Source organism: Crotalus tigris, unplaced genomic scaffold, assembly GCF_016545835.1.
Source record: "Crotalus tigris isolate CLP2741 ecotype Arizona unplaced genomic scaffold, ASM1654583v1 scf7180000019154.1569036, whole genome shotgun sequence".
Lineage (NCBI taxonomy): Eukaryota > Metazoa > Chordata > Lepidosauria > Squamata > Viperidae > Crotalus > Crotalus tigris.
This window is the reverse complement of record NW_024097404.1, coordinates 231,678-250,642: the sequence shown is the minus strand read 5'-3', so window position 1 is coordinate 250,642 and position 18,965 is coordinate 231,678. Positions and strand designations below refer to the sequence as shown.

The window sequence follows — 18,965 nt, the reverse complement described above, 5'->3', positions numbered from 1 at the left end:
ACCCCCCCCCCAACAGTGCAGTTATTATAAATACATGCCAGTTTCCAAACCCCCATATTCTGATTATGTGACCATGTGAATGCTGCAATGGTTTTAAGTGCAAAAACTAGTTATAAGTCACTTTTCAGTACTGTAGTAACTTTGAATGATCACTAAACAAATGGTAGTAAGTCAAGGACTACCAGTATAAATATCAGTGTATTAATTTCTAAATATATACTAACTATATATACTAAATATATATTAACGGTATGTTTAGGTTTCGTGTATGTTTCACTTTGAGAGCGGGCAACTAAATTTCATTTTTGATGTGTGCCATTGTGTTCACAGTAAAAAAAATGACAATAAAGGTTATTTTAATCACCATTTATTCATTTCATGTAAACTGAAATGAATAAAGCACAGATAAAAAGCCCAAAATGAATGATTAAATGAAAAGAGAAATAACCAGCAGACCTGTGGCTCTGAGTACAACCACTATCTTGGTTATTCCCCCATGCCTCTGAGTGGAATGTATATTATGGGGTAAAGAAATGTGCATGCTGTCATTTACCAAAGTAACATGGTAAGTTGTGGAGAAATAGTTTGCCTAATGCTAAATTAGTCATTCTTAATCACATCACCACAAACAAAAGTTTTCTTGTGAGTCAAATGGGTTTAGCCAATTCCTTTAAAACTATGTGGTTTTATTAGAAATATGTCTGCGGTGATTAATAATAAACAGTTCTTGTGTCCGTATAAAACAAATATAAGAAAAAATGGCCTTAAAATGTTTTCCTTTTTAAGAATGGTTCGTTAGACTTTATCACCAGACTTGCTGATTTATGAGGACATAAAAAACTGAAAATGAATTGTCTACTATGAAACTGAGGTTGTACATATGCCTTTCTCTAATTATTGTGCATGCCAACTCTAAAGAAGCACAAGAACTTATAATATTGATATAACAGCAGAGTGCCAATGAACACAACTAATTATTGTACAGAAGAATTATTTGTAATTGTATATTTACAATTAGAGGAAGATTCATTTTCCAGTATGTGCAGGTTGTTATTTCAGTAAATTTCAGCCAATAAAACCCTAAAAGATTTTGGATCCATGGATAATATAAACAGATTTACAGCTGATGTTTCATTAAACGCCTCAACATTTTATAAATAGTTAATTTGGTAACAAAAAAACACTCCAAGTAAATACAAAACATTGTTCAAATGGAACTTGAAGTTGTAGAGAAAACAAAAGACCCAATGTTAAAGCAATTTATTATCCGGTGATGAAAGATACCACATGACAAGGTTTTTTAAAAATAATGTTTTAGGGGACTCATTTTAGACGATCTAATACATGTGAAAAGCAATTAAATTATATGAATTTGGATTGAAAACTGAAGTAGTATTTTCAAGAACATTTGAAGACATAAAAATTTATAAATATTCAGTATTTTCTATAATTCTGACAAATGGCACATGCTAGCAGTATCTCTAGTGATATGGACAGAAAAATTAAGAACATCTGAAACTGTTCAATATTTCCAGCATTACAGCAATTTTCTATTTCATCGCATTTTCAGAACTAATGGTTTATATCTAGCATTTTTTTCAATTCTTGAAAAAGATATTCCTGTCTATATTCACAGACATTAGAACTATGGAAGCAAAAGCTGGATTTTTGAAGAAGTAGGATACAAAGACTTTGAATATGGTGTAGGAGAAAATTCTTTAAAAATCAAGTAGTGCTTGAATTACAACCACAATTGAGCCCAAAATTTCTGATGCTGAGACATTTGTTAAGTGACTTTTACCCCATTTTACAACCTTTCTTGCCACAGTTGTTAACTGAATCACTGCAGTTATTAAGTTAGTAACACTATTGTTAAGTGAATCTTGTTTCCCCACTGACTTTGCTTGTCAGAAGGTCAGAAAAGGAAATCACATGGAACGCTGCAACCTTCATAAATATGAGTCAGTTGTGAAGCACCTGAACGCAATGGTTACAAGTGTGAAAAATGATCAAAGTCAATCTTATCAGTGCCATTGTAAGTTTGAATGGTCACTAAACGAACTGTTGTAAGAAGGGGACTATCTGTACAGCCAAGGAAACAAATGAATAGAACAAAAGAGCCAAACTCAAATGACCAAGCTCAAATTATAATTTGGTCAATTAACTGAAGCCAAACTTTGTCCATAAAGTTGGGAAAGGTGGAGGAGAGGAGAACTTGATTATAATAGTGATGAATGAGCTGTTGAGAGAGCCAAAAGGCCAAGTTGCATCCTGAAAAGGGGCAAGTTATTTATCACCACGCATCAATCCCAGCTTTTGGTATATGATCAAGTTTGCTCTTTTCGTATCTCTAGTTTGGACAATTTGACAGCCTGTCCATAATTTCAATAATAAAAGCTTGTTTAATATCACATTGAGCAACGTATGGGCCCATATCTGCATAAAGCTGAAAGGATAAAACTGGAACATAGTCCTGTGGTAATAAGTGTTATTGCACAAACCAAGGCAAAGTGATGTTTGAGTCCAACTGGTACCTGCAGTTCCAATTCTTTAGTTAGCTACCATATAAAAAAAAAGGAATGGCAAATTAGAAGATCACAGATAACACATAACTTTATCATATTTATTGTGAAGTGTACCTGAACACCCACATATGTTTAACTTAAATATTTTAATCTAACAATCCTTTCACATCTTCTATTTTCAAGAGTTCTTTGCAACAATCTCTTTTATGGCATACATTTGTATAAAACTATTCAGATACAGTTGTCACTGAGCTTTATTCCTAAATATGAATGGCTACAGCATGTAAGAATTCTGCTCTACAGCAATAGAATAATTTATAAGTGTAATTGGATGGAAATATTTATCTTTTTATTTTGAACTCAAAGTTACGTTTAATACTTTAAACAATACATTTCATATTTAAGACTGTGTTCACTAGTACTGATGATGTTATCTAGTCAGTTAGTGAAACACCTACTGGATGAATAAAATTTAATCGTTTTAGCAAAATTTAGATTGATAAGCAACTTTTTTTAATTGGCTAGAACTATGTATGGACTAGAATAAAATAAACATTTCAAAATAATTATAGAAATATATATTTGAAGAAAAACCAAAGCATAGAAGAAATATGAATGTACCATTTTATATTTCATGCTCTTCCAATAGCATATATCTAGATTTTTCTGGGAACATGGAGCTTCTATTTCAGTTTCTTTCAGACAGTTCACTGAAAAAAAAGCTAAGAGAAGCAAAAAGAAAGACAGTTTAAATGCAGCAATCAGAGAACAGGTTATTCTTAGACTATAAGCATTACTTTACTTTATGAAGGTATCTCCCTAATGCTTCCTTTAGTATGTAACATTTTCTTGCCAAGTTTCTATGAATCAACACTGTCACTTTTTAATTCCTTTTCAATAATTATCACATACATTTTTGGCAATAGATCATTATTTCTGGACTCTGCAAGACAACAAGGATTTTTCCATCACTTTCTGAGGGACTGTAATACCGGCAGTGCAGCGGTAATAATGCTTTAAAACAGGTAATGCACTTAGGATCAGGTCTCATGTAAATGAGGACAGAAGAATCAGTTGCTAAATACTCAGGAACTTCCAAATCTACTTCATCTGTAATCACCAGTGCCTATGGAAAAAGAACAAATGTATAATGAAAATGACATAAGTTATAGTAACATCTAATTTATATTATAATCCTATTTAGGGAATGGTACTATCTTATTGAAAAGTCTCAAAGTTAGCCTTATTATTCCTATACAGGTAGTCTTCAAATTATGATCCACTAATGAGCCCAAAATTTCCATTGCTAAGCAAGGCAGTTGAATTTTGTCCCATTTTAGGACCCTTTTTGCCACAGTTAAGTTAATCAATCCGTTAAGTAAATCACGTGGTCATTAAGCAAGTCTGACTTTGTCCATTGACTTTGCTTGTTGGAAGGTAGCTGAAGAGATTAAGAATGATGATCACATGACCCCAGGATAGCCATAAATATAAGTCAAGTGCCCAAATTCTGATCAAGTGAGTATAGGGATGCTGTATGAACCTAAATGTGAAAAATGGCCATAAGTTACTTTCTTCAGTGCCTTTGAAACTTTGAACAGTCAATAAATAAATGGTTGTAAGCTGAGAATTATCTATATAACTATCAGTGTTTTTCTTTTACCCTCTCCTTAATACAAGTAGTCCTCAACTTACAACCACAATTGAGCCCAAAATTTATGTTACTAAGTGAGACAGTTGTTGAGTGAGTTTTGCCCCATTTTACCTTTCTTACCAGAGTTAAATGAATCACTGCAGTTGTTACTAACACGGATGTTAAGTGAATCTAGCTTTCCCATTGAGTTTGCTTATCAGAAGGTTGCAAAACATAATCACATGACCCCAGGACACTGCACAGTCATAAATATGAGTCAGTTGCCAAATGTCTGAATTTTGATCATATGATTCTGGTACAGGAGTGTGAAAAAAGTAATAAGTCACTTTTTCAGTGCCATTGTAAATTCGAACAGTCACTAAACGAACTATTATAAGTCAAGGACTACCTGTACTGAATATTTGTGATGGTCTTTTGTTATAAGCAATAACATCACTAAAAATGATACAGAGATTGTAGCCAATTGTTGAATTACTGCAAATCCTTATAGTCACAGTAGCTGGCGTGAACTTTTGATTTTAAATTCCAAATCCTCAAGTCATTATCAAAATGACAAAGTACTACTTTGAAAGTACTTTCACTTTCAGAAGTCTTTAGATATGCGGTACAAAATGGAGGGGATATTTGAGAATCACTACTGCCTGATGTTTTAATCCTAGTTTCAATAATACCAGACAGGAATTACTATTATTAAGATATGGGTACTGTACCACATTTTAATTTTTTTTTCCTAAAGTGTCAGGATATAGTTATTTCAGACATTAATCTTATGTGTTTCTGATTTCAGTTCTTTGATCAATTCTGTTTCCCCTTAAGTACTTATTAAATACTTATGATTGTAAAATTAGAAAATTAATAACATATTTATAAGAAAAAAGAAAAAAAGAATGTATTTAGAGAGTGCTGAAAATGTATTTAATTTTTCCCAAAACTTCATAAAAAAGCATTAAAAATAGCATTTTGTTCTACCTTTCAATATTTCCAGAAATGTTACATACTTATTGCTAATTGTTTTGTGCTGTATCTGATGCAAAATACCATTCAAAAATCATACCTCAGTGAGATTATGCTGTTGTAATGATTTCAATTCATAGGGATCCACATATAATCCTCTTGGGAGATGTACTTTAATTGCCAGCTTGCAACTTTTAAGGCCTTCATCAGCTATACCAAAATCTACCCTAATCAAGAGATCTCTAACACAAACAAGAAAACAAAGAAAAAGGATTTTAATAGACTTGCAGAGAATACAAACAATTTAAAACATACCAGTTATATATCTTTGTGTAAAGAAATTTTAAATATTGTAAATCTGCAATTGTAAATTTAATCAGCAGGTTTTTTTCTAAAAATCTGTATATATTGTTTTAATGTTTTTAATGTAAATAGCTTCAAGTCACCTTTGGCTAGATGGGTTCCATATATTTAATAACTTTAATAATTAGAAGATTACACTAAGTCTCATTGAAATTTAATGAATTCACTTCTTCATAATAATGCTTAAGCAAAGCTTTTCATTCATTATCATCTAAGTCACATCACAGAAATTAATGTAAATGCCTGGACCTAAAGCTGAGATTAAGTCACAGCCCAATTAATTTTGCAATATTTGAATATAATTACTACATAACTAGATATATGTAGACTGAGCTCCATACATATCTATTGGACTAAGCAAACTGAATATACACTAATAAAGATTAATATTACCAATTATCTCGCCTCATGTCCGTATATACCAGAAATGTATTTCAACATCATTCAGTTGCTCAGTTAACTGTTTATTAAAAGTACACATGCTTTTTGACCCAAAATCATGCTTTGATAACAAAAGAAAAATTTCTCAGAATTTTAAGTATACAGGTTTAAAATGTAATTGAATTCATAGAATTAAAATATTAAAGATTGATTAAAAGAAACTGTTCCTAGTCATATAAAAGCTGCTTGAATAGCCAAGTAACTTGTGTGCCCTATCTAAAAAAACTGAATAAAAGTGTATATGCCTATCAGATATAATTAGAAAAAAGCAAAAGTGATGATTTAGGCCTTACTGAAACACTGTTAAAATTCACCAATCAATATTTGTGATAACTGACCTATGAAAGCCATCTTTCAAAAGCTGTTGCGAGATTTCAGGACATGTGTTCTGTGCATCTATTAAAACCAGAAATTAAAACCAGAAAGGTCTTTACTGTTTTCAACAATAGGTTATCATTTGTAAACAGCATAATACAGAATTCTAACACTTTCAAAATTTCAATATTCTTATGTCCTTAATCCACAACAGAAATGAAATTATTGATATTGTAATAAATATAAAAAGACTTCTTTCTTGAAGTCAGATAGCAGTCCTTTAACTTAATGGTTGCAAACTGTTTTAGTCCAGCCTATTGTAGAATGCAAAAATATCTTGTCCCCAAATTTTCAGCAGCCCGAACTTCCAATATAAATTAGAAGATTTCTGGCTGCACTGCCACATACCTCCCGTAACAAGATAAGCCTGGCTCCATTCCTTTCAATATTCTAAAAGACCTGGTTTGTTAACAGGCCTGGGACTGCCAGAAAACTGGAGACGTATTTAGAGGGTTCCATTGTTGAGGTGGCTATTCTTATTCAGATTGTAACTTACATAAAAATTCAGGCATTATACATAGACTAAAAAATGTCAGAAAGGAGAGAATATCCCAGTTGAAGGAACACATTTTTCTTCTACTGGTACATTTCAAAATAAACCTGCAAGACAAAAAAAAGTCACATTATAACAAATGTACAGAATATTTTGCATATTACAGATTATTTTGTTACATAACTATGAAAATGACAATAAGAATTAATTCCATGTAAGATAAGTTCTTAAGTTCTGCAGCTGTTCCTGTCTACTGGCTTTATAAAGTTTCAAAAATGTCCAGCACAGCATTTTAAACTTATAAGCTGCCTTGTGCATCTTAGCATACATATATTTATAACATCTCACACTGTATATATAAAATCATTTCTTATGTATATATACATCACAATTCAATCATGTATTCTTTATTTGTATACATGCAATAAAAGAAATGCTTTTGAATTTGGAAATTGACTCGTATCTTAAGAATGCTGATACAACTCATAATGTTTGAGTACAAAATCCATTGAAATCAAAAGTTTCTTTGTAGAAAATAAACCTATTTTGCTAAGGACATTTTTAATCAATAAAATGGATTTGTCGTAAAAGATAGTCATGCCTAATCAACATTGGCTGTATTTGAAAATCTAAAATATGGTAATACTGGGGCAAGGCTTAGATCAGCGGTCTTCAAACGCTGGAAATCCAAAAGTCATAAAAGGGCCAAGTTTGAAGACCCTGGCTTAGATAGTACTTGGGTGAGAAAACACCAAGGAGTCCCAGACTGTAGACTATACCAGAAGTTAAAAAAATAGAAAAAATAAAAGCAATGATAAGCCATCTATATCTAGTCATCATGTGCAAATTGAGTAGCCATATAAATCTGTTTAATAAATATTGTTGCCAAAACAACACAGATATGTCCATGTTAACGGAAGTCAAACTCAACTCAAGGTGAACTTTTACTAATACATATTTTCCAAAGGAGGAAAGGGCCATGCATCCATCCATAGATCATTCCATAGATTATTCTCCCAAGTATTTATATGCACATCAAATAACCAAACTGAAACTATCAATAGAATTATTGCCCAGTAGAAAAGTTCTTACTTGAGAATCAGAAAGGCTGCAGTTGCAAAAATCTGGACATTTGTTAATACTAAGGGAACTCTTAAGAAAAGCGGAGTTCATGTGTTATGAAGCATAAACCAGGCAACTATCTTTCATTTACTGTATTGAGTTTAAGTTAGATGTGCATCCCAACAGCTCCTATTTTTCTATAACAATTTTTCTTATAGAAGAAAATATACGTAGCTCAGAGTTGAACTGCAGAGTCCTTGGTGCTCTCTGAGCTTGGTTGTTTGCTTGCAGATGTTTTATTACCCAACTAGATAACATCAGTGCTAGTGCAGATGTTTTATTACCCAACTAGATAACATCAGTGCTAGTGCAGATGTTTTATTACCCAACTAGATAACATCAGTGCTAGTGCAGATGTTTTATTACCCAACTAGATAACATCAGTGCTAGTGCTCCTTTTCTATGTAATAGTTTCTCCTAACGGTATTGGTTTGCTAGTTCCTTGATTAGGATATTATTTTCTGCTTGAATGTTTAGCTGACGTTGATTCCTGCTTATCTGGGTACTGGAGTGGAGGTGTATATTGCTGGCCAGTTTATCTGAAAGCCAAGCTTCCAGGAATACCCTAGTATTTTGGGATTTGGCTTGGTCTAGGATGCTCAGTTTCCCAATTGAAACTGTGGCTCAGTCTGTATATGAGATTAAGGAGTTTTCATGTGTCTTTTGACATAGAAATAATCCAATTTACACCCCATTGAAAAGAGATAACACAATGCTAAGAAGGAAACAAAAAAGATCAGAACACACCCACCAACCAGGGCAGGGCAAGCTACTTTATAAAGAAGGAACAAACCCCACACTGACAAGCATTGATGTTATGTATTTGGGTACCGAAACATCTGCAAGCAAACAACCCAACTTAAAGAGCATCAAGGACTTCATAACAATCACTCTGTGAGGTACAAAGTATGACTGGCCACTTAGTTTCCATGGCACAGAGTCCACTAGAATCTGGTCTTCCTGGTGCCAGTGCAACTCTATACCAGATACACTGCTGTGTGAACCTATCAAATGCGAACTTTATACTCCAGTAAGCGAACTAAGTCAGATTGTTAACTCATGATAAAGTTAACCAGGGAAAACTCTGAAATGCAACTAAACCCAAAGAATTGCCACAAGCACAGTACAGTATCAAAATAGACAACCTAATTTATTAGTCTGTTCAACCTACGCCCTCTAGTCCCTCCAACGTGAGGGAAGGAGAAACTTCCTGACAGTGAGGACAATTAACCAGTGGAATAGCTTGCCCCCCAGAAATCTTGGGCGCTCCATCACTGGAGATTTTTAAGAGGCTAGACTGTCACTTGTCTGAAATGGTATAGGTTCTCCTGCTTGAGCAGGGGGCTGGACTAGAAGGCCTCCAAGGTCCCTTCCAGCTCTTCTATTCTAAGAGGCAGCGGAGGGAAAACACTTTATCTACTCTTTCCTTTTCAACGGAAGAATAATGCAACCTCAACATTACTGTACAACCCTCCGTACTTCTTACAGGCCTTCTTTCCGTTTATAACTAAGACCCCCCCCTTAGGTCTGTCCCACTTCCGCCAGACTGAAAAACATACAGAAGATAAATTATGTACTGTAACCTCCCGCTAATTGAAACTGCTTGTAAAGGCCCAGATGTGCCACAAATCTTTAATCCAATCACAGACACAATGCTCAATTAGACAAACCCCACACTGTTCCGAGCATGAGCATCAAGTTCAGCTACTGGCCACTTAGTTTCCATGGCATCCACTTAGTGCAAGATACACTGAACCTATCAAATGCGAGGCCTAAGAGAAACTCATGATAAAGGGGAAAACTCTGAAATGGAATTGCGCACAGTACAGGGGTTCAACCTAAGGTGAGGGAAGGAGAAACTTCCTGACAGTGAGGACAATTAACCAGTGGAATAGAGAAATCTTGAGGAGATGAGGCTAGACTGTCACTTGTCTGAAATGGTATAAGCAGGGGGCTGGAGCCTCCAAGAGCTCTTCTATTCTAAGAGGCAGCGGAGGGAAAACACTTTATCTACTCTTTCCTTTTCAACGGAAGAATAATGCAACCTCAACATTACTGTACAACCCTCCGTACTTCTTACAGGCCTTCTTTCCGTTTATAACTAAGACCCCCCCTTTAGGTCTGTCCCACTTCCGCCAGACTGAAAAACTTACAGAAGATAAATTATGTACGTAACGTTTGTCTCCCGCTACCCAAATAACCCACGGAGAACTGAAAAAGGCAAAAGCGGCTTGTAAAGGCTAATCCAGATGTCGCCACAAATCTTTGCGAGTTTTCTTTCATCACAGGCCAATTCTTAGACACCAATGCCGAGGACCAGATGCAGTAGCTACGCCTTTCTGCATTTAAAGTGATGAGGGGAGAAAATTGGTCTAGGCGACGGAAGGGAAAAGGAAGAGCGATGTCCGTGGGATGAGATGACTGCTGTATTTTTAAAGGGCTAGCAGATTATGATATTTTGAATTAACCCAGCTGTTGAATGCAATAAAAATTACAGTAATATCAATCTATTTTTTTTAATCTACAGCTGGGTGGCGTTATTAGGACCAACCCAAAGGGCACAAACTGCTAATCATATACAAGCTTTTGAACATTACAGAACCTCTTCTGTGTCTGAAGAGTTGTGGAGCTTAAAAACCTGCTCGTTCTTTCACACCAAATAGGACGGTGATCCGCATTAAAGTACCCGGAAGCGACTTCGTTTGGGCTCCTAAAGGTTCTCCTCGAGTCTCAAAGTTAGACCCCCCCCTCCTCCGCCCAAACAACAGCTGAACGCGGAACTGGCGTTCGGAACAACAACAAAAAGAACGCCGCGTGTCTTCAAGCACCAGCAAACGAATTCCTGCCGCGATCAAATGGTCATCATTTGCTCCTCCCAGCTGCGATTCTTGGCGCGGGGGAGAGGGGGGCGAGGGCGATCCAGGCTCGGCGTTATCTTCACAGGAAGCCCCGTATCCCGAAACGATTTCAAAAAGCAGAGCGAGAGGTTTCAATCCACAGGGGCGGCTGTAGCGGAAGCGGGGCTGAACTACGGCCGGATCGGCGAGTCAACCAAGTCAAGAGTGGAACGCGCTGCTTCCATCCGCCTTGAAGAGCGCCTTCTTTCGAGCAGCCAACCACGCTATGCTAACCGCGGATCTGGCTGGTTTGACTGCGCCCTCTCCTCCTCCTCCTGGCTACGAGGCATCCTATCCTACTCTCTTTTGCGCCCCTAGGCCGCGCGCTTGCCCTTCCTCGTCTCTACGGAAGAGCAGGCCGAAGTTTTGATTAATAGCCTGACAATAGGGTAGAAAATTGCCACTTCGAGCAGTGTAGATGAGATCCCTGTGGGAAGCCTTCAGCTTGTGGGCCTGGCCTCTTTCTTAACTTCCCGACGAACGACGCTACGCGGAACGCTCCAGTAAACTGCCGAAACTCGCGCGGTGCTCCTTTTAAGTACAGCGCTGCCTTATCTCGAGAATAGGTCTCCCAGAAGAAAACGAAATGGCTGAGATCTCTCCTCGCTGACATTACAGCAGAAGTTGGGATGTCTTATGTTGCCAAAAAGTGTGGCATCCAGTTACTGCCACCATCTATCATTTTGATCTATGAAGACCCGTTTAAAAAGAATCTGCGCAAGCGCATCATGCCTATCCGGAATTTTACCAAATTCTCAGGTACAATATGATATATTCCAAACTTTATCACTGGTATTTTCTCACGCATATATCGTGTTCAGTGCCCATTTTTCTGCATTTATTTGGGAATGGTTTTTGTTTCATTGAGTTCCCATACTTTGCTCACTTCATTTTATAAATTTGATTGTATTATCTATATTTATAAGAGACAGATATATTAAGACACTGTGAATGTACATAGCACGATCCTATTTCTAAAAGAAATTAGTTGTTTAAATTTGTAGAGCATTGAGATTGACCTAGCTTGTTCTCAATACATCCAGGCCATTAATTCTAAAAGTTTGGGAAAGATACTTCATGGATCAACTGTCTGAATTTGTTGTTAAAAATTTTGCCATGTCATATCTTTTCAAAGCCACAGGTCTGTTGCTGTAAGGACTTCCCATGGGCCTGTTCACTTTATCAATAATCCTAATTTTGACATCTTTGCTTTACAAAACATTCAATATTTACAAAATATTGAAATAATTCAAGAATTCTGCCAAATTTAGGTTGTATCATTGTAGCTCTTAAAAGTATGCTGCCATGGCCATGTGTTATAAACACAAATGGTTAAAAGAAAATACGTTTTAAGTTTGTTTTATTTAAAGCCTTTCTAATGCACAATTCCAAAATTACTTTAGAGATTTTTAAAAGTATAATCATTATTTTGACCTTTCATACAGACTGCAGCAGAGCGGCAGAGCAACTGAAGAACAATCCTCGGCACAAGACATATTTAGAAGGGGTATCATTGGAGCAGCTAAAAAAGTTACACAATTTGTTGAGATGCCACCTTCAAGGACAAACTTTGAGTCAGAGTTTGAAAAAAGTTGAGCAGAATGAAACCGTTGATCCAGAAGAGGATCTAAATAAACTGAATGATGAAGAGCTAGCCCAAAGGAAAAGAATCATGGATGAATTGTTTGAAAAGAACAGAAAAAGAAAAGAGGACCCAGATTTTATCTATAATGTAGAGGTGGAATTTCCACAAGATAAGGAGCTTGAAGCTTGTGAGTGGGATACAGAAACAGAGGATGAATTTTAATGCAAAATTAAGCTTATGAGGACTTTTAGGGACTGTTTATAAATTACATATACTTTGTTTGAGTAACAATATTTGACTAAAGTTATCAATGAAAAGTAGCATTGTGTACTGTCAAAATGATTGACATGTTTTTCTTTGGCATTTAAAATATTCTGAAATATTCATATTAATATGCAAAAATGTGTGTATAGAGCATGAATGTCTTGAGTAGAAAATCTGTATTGGTTCTTGTATTGGTATGGGAAATATCCATTAATTAAACATTGACTTACATTTTATGCAGACAGGCATTGGAATAGCAGCTACCATTATGTCTATTGCACGAGCACAAAATGGCACCTGTTATGCTTGTGAACTGACAAAGTGCATGATCTAACACAGTATTCCTGAAATGCAACCTTGCTTAACCCAGAAACTAAGCAAAACTGGTGAAAACAAAAGGAGATGTGTCACTAGAGAACCAACTGTATATGAAAGCACATGTCCTGCAAACATTCATATTTATAGACATGTTTGCAAGAAGCCATTGAATTGTATCAATGGGGTAGAACTTATTTGGCAAGATCTATTGTGAGAAATACAGATTTAAAAAGGCTTCCTCATCCAGGAATTTTCTAAATAAAGGAAATATCTGGAGTAAATATTCAGAAGAACTAAAATCAATTTTTAAAAATAGTTCATTCTTAAACGCAATTCTTCCACCTCTACCATAAACTTTTGCTTCAGGGATTAAGTCTCTCAGAAGTTGAACTTCCATTTCTGACATCAATATTGAATAAGTTTTGGGCAGATTCAAATTCCTCATCCATACCTTAAGTGAAGAAAGAGCAACCCATTTCAGGACATAATATGATTTTTGAGTTAGAATTTTCACTTAGAGGAAGGAGACCCCATTAAAGCATTATTGGACCCCAATAGCAACTTTTAGTATTTTAGAAGTGATTTCCATTATAAAATTATACTCATGTCAGCTGGAAGGAAAGAACATTCTTAATTGTTTGCCCTAGCAGTTCCCTATGTTAGCAGAAAAGAAGTGAGCACATCCACCAACTTCCTTCCGTCATGTGAATACCTTGAGGCTAGCTGCTAGATGGTCATAATGGCACAAGGAAACTGCAGTATACATGCACAAACAATTTTGTGGGAAAGGCAGGTGTTTTTTGTCCACAAATAATTTATATTGGGATTAAAAATACTGTACTTATATGGAAGAAACTAATTTTAAGTACCAAAAATTTGACTCGTAGAATTCTCAGCCATCCTACATATTAACTTTTTAAAAAAAAATGGCTTATAATAACCAAATAGATCCTTTTTAAGAGAAGAATTGGGGCTTAAGTATTTTGGCCATATGTATATAAATATATATCTTTGTAGGTTATTAATGTAGGTATTTAGCAAATGTTCTGTCAGTAATAATATGTATTCAAGATATTTATTAAAAAAAATCCAGCATTTGTTCTCCAGAGGGCAGTATTTTCTCATTTAAAAATCTGGGACAAATTATTGCACTTAAAAAGAATTTCTATGTTATTTATCAAAATGTAGTTTGGGATATAAAGTAATTTGGGAATAGGTTTTATTATTGTATTTAAGAATTGTATATTCTGATGTCTAACAAACAGCAATAAATACATTTTAGTGACATTTTCTTGGTCTGACAAGAGATTTTTTCTAAGAATATCAACAATTCCTGACACTACAAAATATAATTTAGGTGATCAGCCCGTTTAATGCAAGAAACCTGAATAATCAAGCATCTTTTACAAAATGGATCTCCTGTAAATCATAGCTTTAACCTTCAACTTAAATTTAACTTAAATTTATACTTTCTGTAGATTTGACTGCATTTTCTCCATTTGGAATAAAGCAAGATTTAACTCTATCCTTTTTTATTATTATTATCAAAGCACTGGGATAGATTATACGTACATTGGTTCCAAGTAAGTTACTAGATATATGGTGATGATAGGAATATAACTCCATACAGTACCCTCTCTGGATGGTGCCCTCTGACAGTGTTCATTAAAGTAGTTAAGAAAGCACTTTTTTGCAGAGCTTTTAATTCATTGTAAAGGCTGTTGCTGGACCATGGGTATTTCAATTTATGATTTTATCAATCATATTTGTGCTAGATACATGTGTCATTGATTTTGATGGTTTATTGTAAACTTGTAAACAGTCTTGGAATACAGCTGGAATAACTGGAAATATTTGTTTAAGTTGTATGAAGAAAAATACAACTTTATTCAGGCTAAACTTAATGGGAATTATGCCAATTTGGTTGTGGTTTTAAGTGTTTAAAAGTTTAATGTTATAACACGACTATCTTTGAAACACGCAAAATGTCTATTTGCAATCATGTAAAGTCATACTTTGTTTAATTATGTTTGACTGAATAAGCCACAAATGAATGCTTTGCACATGATTTGCAAACTACAGTGATTGAGTAAAGTAAGCCAGCATCCAAACAAATCAATTTATGATGTAATGCAGAGTGTAAGCCCAGCCACAATATTGATTATTTGTTTCTCTTCTTTAGTACTGGATTCTCAGATATTCTAGAAATGCAGTACATGAAACAGTAATAACACTGTGGTAAAAAGCAGCTACAGCATTAAAGAGTGAAGACAAAAGCCACTGAAGACAAAAAACTGTTGAGGTCTGGAAACTGGAAGCAGCCCTTTGAGGTTAGCCAATGCAAAAAAGACAAGTTTAATTTGGTGAATGTTATCTCTATACAAAACACTTTTGAATAGTTGTGTAACAGTATAGTCTGTTCTTGAAACTAAAGATCTGTGGCAAAAGGTAAGGGACAAAGTATTAATAGTGTTAGGCATTAATGCACAAGACTCATTTGAATGTGGTAATGCAAATCAACCATCCCATCTCTACAATAAGAAGCCTTCATTCTCATTTTCACTATAAATGGTCGGGGTACAAAGTATGTGAATGCGCACAAAGTATAATGATTCTGGTGAATGCTATGTTTTTTGTACAGCTTTGTGAAGAATTTGAAATCTGAGTTGTGTTCTCTATTGTTTCTTGTAAAATATCCTCTGCTCACTGCTGAAAATAGGCTATACAGATTTCATGGAATATATTTAATTGAATTAATTGTACTATAGCATGCTTCTATAAGTAGTTTCCATTAATAGTAATCTAAGACTTTAAAAGCTAACTGGGTTAGCAAAAGTATAATATTAATTATAATAGTGATACTACTTGCCCTTCTTTGCACACCACTCTTGATTCTATGATATTCTCATTAGGTAAATGTTTTTATAATTTCTGTAATATCCTACTCCTCAATTGCCATATCACACCATTAGCTATGTAATAATCTTCTCCATAGTGCTGACTTTTGACATTCATTCATGTATTATATCTGAAAACTACCCAACTCACAGCTATTCTGGGCAATTCACACAGGAATTAAAAATACAGGTGAAAAAATATAACAATAAAGACAAAGGCACACAAGATGGTACAAAAAGCATAACTCATACTCAGAGGCTGCAGTCTCTCTAGTCAAAAGAAGAACCGGGACTTGAAGGCTTTCCAAAGTGCCTGTAGGTGTGAATCCCCCAGTGCATTCCTCTCAGTTAAAGCTCATTCCAGTGGACAAGCATAAAGAAATATAACTTGTTTCCAAAATTTTACCCCTCTTATAGACATACATGCATAATGTACAGCAGAAGGAAGCAAGAAGATGAGAAATTTCAGATGAGGAATTAAATGCTGAAGGCAGAACCGTACCACTAATACCAGCAAATGCACTAGCTTTCATTTCTCTGCAATGGAATCTTGTTGAAGGGGCCAAAGTAGTGTTTTTATTACCGTTTAGATAATCTCCATAGCCAAATCCCAAGAACCTGCTAACCAATTAAGATCTCAGGCAGCAGTATTAGTCTTGCCATAACTTTGCACAGAGCACAATAAGCTGATGTAAAGAGTGTAAGAGCCACAGATTATTTGGGCTCAGAGCAGTACATGAAACAGTAATAACACTGTGGTAAAAAGCAGCTACAGCATTAAAGAGTGAAGACAAAAGCCACTGAAGACAAAAAACTGTTGAGGTCTGGAAACTGGAAGCAGCCCTTTGAGGTTAGCCAATGCAAAAAAGACAAGTTTAATTTGGTGAATGTTATCTCTCAAAACACTTTTGAATAGTTGTGTAACAGTATAGTCTGTTCTTGAAACTAAAGATCTGTGGCAAAAGGTAAGGGACAAAGTATTAATAGTGTTAGGCATTAATGCACAAGACTCATTTGAATGTGGTAATGCAAATCAACCATCCCATCTCTACAATAAGAAGCCTTCATTCTCATTTTCACTATAAATGGTCGGGGTACAAAGTATGTGAATGCGCACAAAGTATAATGATTCTGGTGAATGCTATGTTTTTTGTACAGCTTTGTGAAGAATTTGAAATCTGAGTTGTGTTCTCTATTGTTTCTTGTAAAATATCCTCTGCTCACTGCTGAAAATAGGCTATACAGATTTCATGGAATATATTTAATTGAATTAATTGTACTATAGCATGCTTCTATAAGTAGTTTCCATTAATAGTAATCTAAGACTTTAAAAGCTAACTGGGTTAGCAAAAGTATAATATTAATTATAATAGTGATACTACTTGCCCTTCTTTGCACACCACTCTTGATTCTATGATATTCTCATTAGGTAAATGTTTTTATAATTTCTGTAATATCCTACTCCTCAATTGCCATATCACACCATTAGCTATGTAATAATCTTCTCCATAGTGCTGACTTTTGACATTCATTCATGTATTATATCTGAAAACTACCCAACTCACAGCTATTCTGGGCAATTCACACAGGAATTAAAAATACAGGTGAAAAAATATAACAATAAAGACAAAGGCACACAAGATGGTACAAAAAGCATAACTCATACTCAGAGGCTGCAGTCTCTCTAGTCAAAAGAAGAACCGGGACTTGAAGGCTTTCCAAAGTGCCTGTAGGTGTGAATCCCCCAGTGCATTCCTCTCAGTTAAAGCTCATTCCAGTGGACAAGCATAAAGAAATATAACTTGTTTCCAAAATTTTACCCCTCTTATAGACATACATGCATAATGTACAGCAGAAGGAAGCAAAAGATGAGAAATTCAGATGAGGAATTAAATGCAAGGCAGAACCGTACCACTAATACCAGCAAATGCACTATTTCATTTCTCTGCAATGAATCTTGTTGAAGGGGCCAAAAGTGTTTTTAACCGTTTAGATAATCTCCAAGCCAAATCCCAAGAACCTGCAACCATTAGATCTCAGGCAGAGATTAGTCTTGATAACTAAGAGCACAATAAGCTGTAAAGTTAGAGCAAGGGGCAAGCAAAGAATTATCTGCAGTGGTTCCATCTAAATGATTCAGCAGCTCCCTTCACAAATCATTTCTTATCATTTGCCTTATAGATTATATGGTTTTTCAGTAGTGTATTTGATTAGAGAAAAGATAAAGTTTATTCCCTTTTTTTCCCTGACATCCTTCTGATTTTTGTTAGGCAATGCCAGATTCAGTACTCAGAACTAAAGTTGATTTTACTCAAACCAGCCAGTTAATCTTTCTTGTTCTTAAATGTGGTAAAACAAATTTGCACATCTGTTTTACAAGAAAAAAAATAGTTCAAAGTATTGTTATTCTTCTGAAGAAAAATCATTACTTTTCAGTTGCATTATTTCACAGTTACTAAGAAATGGGTAAAGTCAAGAAAAAAACATCATTTTTTCTCTTTTCCTTGTACTAGAACTTATATCTTAGTAATGGGAAACATGACTCTATATTTCAGAAATAAAAGATGAACTAAGATGCATCTACGCATCTTCAGGATGTGTATTCATCAGAATAAGAGTTGAGGTTTACTCAGCATGTGGTTTCCCGGCAAACAACCCTCTACCACAGGAAGGCCTCAAAAAGGCAACATAGATCCATATTTACTGAATAATTGCTTATTTGTTTTCCTCAAGCAATGGCAGTTTAATTCTTTGCCACAATAACAACGCTGGCATTATGGCACAATAGGAAAAGTCTCACAGAAAACATGTATACTGTAAACCTATCTGTTCTTAATTTGATAATCTTCATAAGGCAGGCTTTACACTTCTTTGAAAATTGCTATTTTAAGTTCTGAATTCTGAACCCATTTGGCTAAATAGATTATTGTATTTTTCAGCTGGGACAAACCATACTAAATAAGCAGTTCTTTCATATTTTTCTTGTCTACTTTGCAGTTCCATTGCTGCAGTCATATTTATTTATTTATTTGATTTATATAGCCTTCTAAATCATGTACATGAATCTAGGCAGCTGA

The 18,965-nt window shown here is 35.0% G+C and overlaps 2 protein-coding genes across 16 annotated transcripts; one reads left to right on the top strand and one right to left on the bottom strand.

Annotated features, from left to right (window-relative positions):
* Positions 1-2,131: 2,131 nt before the first annotated feature.
* On the bottom strand, positions 2,132-10,888 carry PIGX (phosphatidylinositol glycan anchor biosynthesis class X). Of its 15 annotated transcripts, XM_039360115.1 has the most exons (8): positions 10,104-10,448; positions 9,379-9,510; positions 6,809-6,912; positions 6,276-6,333; positions 5,234-5,375; positions 3,438-3,651; positions 3,147-3,247; positions 2,132-2,558 (listed from the first exon to the last, which is right to left on the bottom strand). In XM_039360115.1, the coding sequence occupies exons 2-8, from the start codon at positions 9,384-9,386 to the stop codon at positions 2,409-2,411; spliced, it is 777 nt and encodes a 258-aa protein (XP_039216049.1). In that variant the 5' UTR covers positions 9,387-9,510; positions 10,104-10,448; the 3' UTR covers positions 2,132-2,408. The 15 variants fall into 15 exon arrangements, with proteins under 15 accessions (XP_039216049.1, XP_039216054.1, XP_039216053.1 ...); XM_039360120.1 differs by lacking the exons at positions 9,379-9,510; positions 10,104-10,448 and adding an exon at positions 10,756-10,888; XM_039360119.1 differs by lacking the exons at positions 9,379-9,510; positions 10,104-10,448 and adding an exon at positions 10,614-10,731.
* Positions 10,889-11,429: 541 nt separating this feature from the next.
* On the top strand, positions 11,430-14,281 carry CEP19 (centrosomal protein 19). The gene is made up of 2 exons (XM_039360131.1): positions 11,430-11,583; positions 12,270-14,281. Exons 1-2 carry the CDS (start codon positions 11,454-11,456, stop codon positions 12,629-12,631), a joined length of 492 nt encoding a protein of 163 aa, XP_039216065.1. The 5' UTR covers positions 11,430-11,453; the 3' UTR covers positions 12,632-14,281.
* The last annotated feature ends 4,684 nt before the right edge of the window (positions 14,282-18,965 follow it).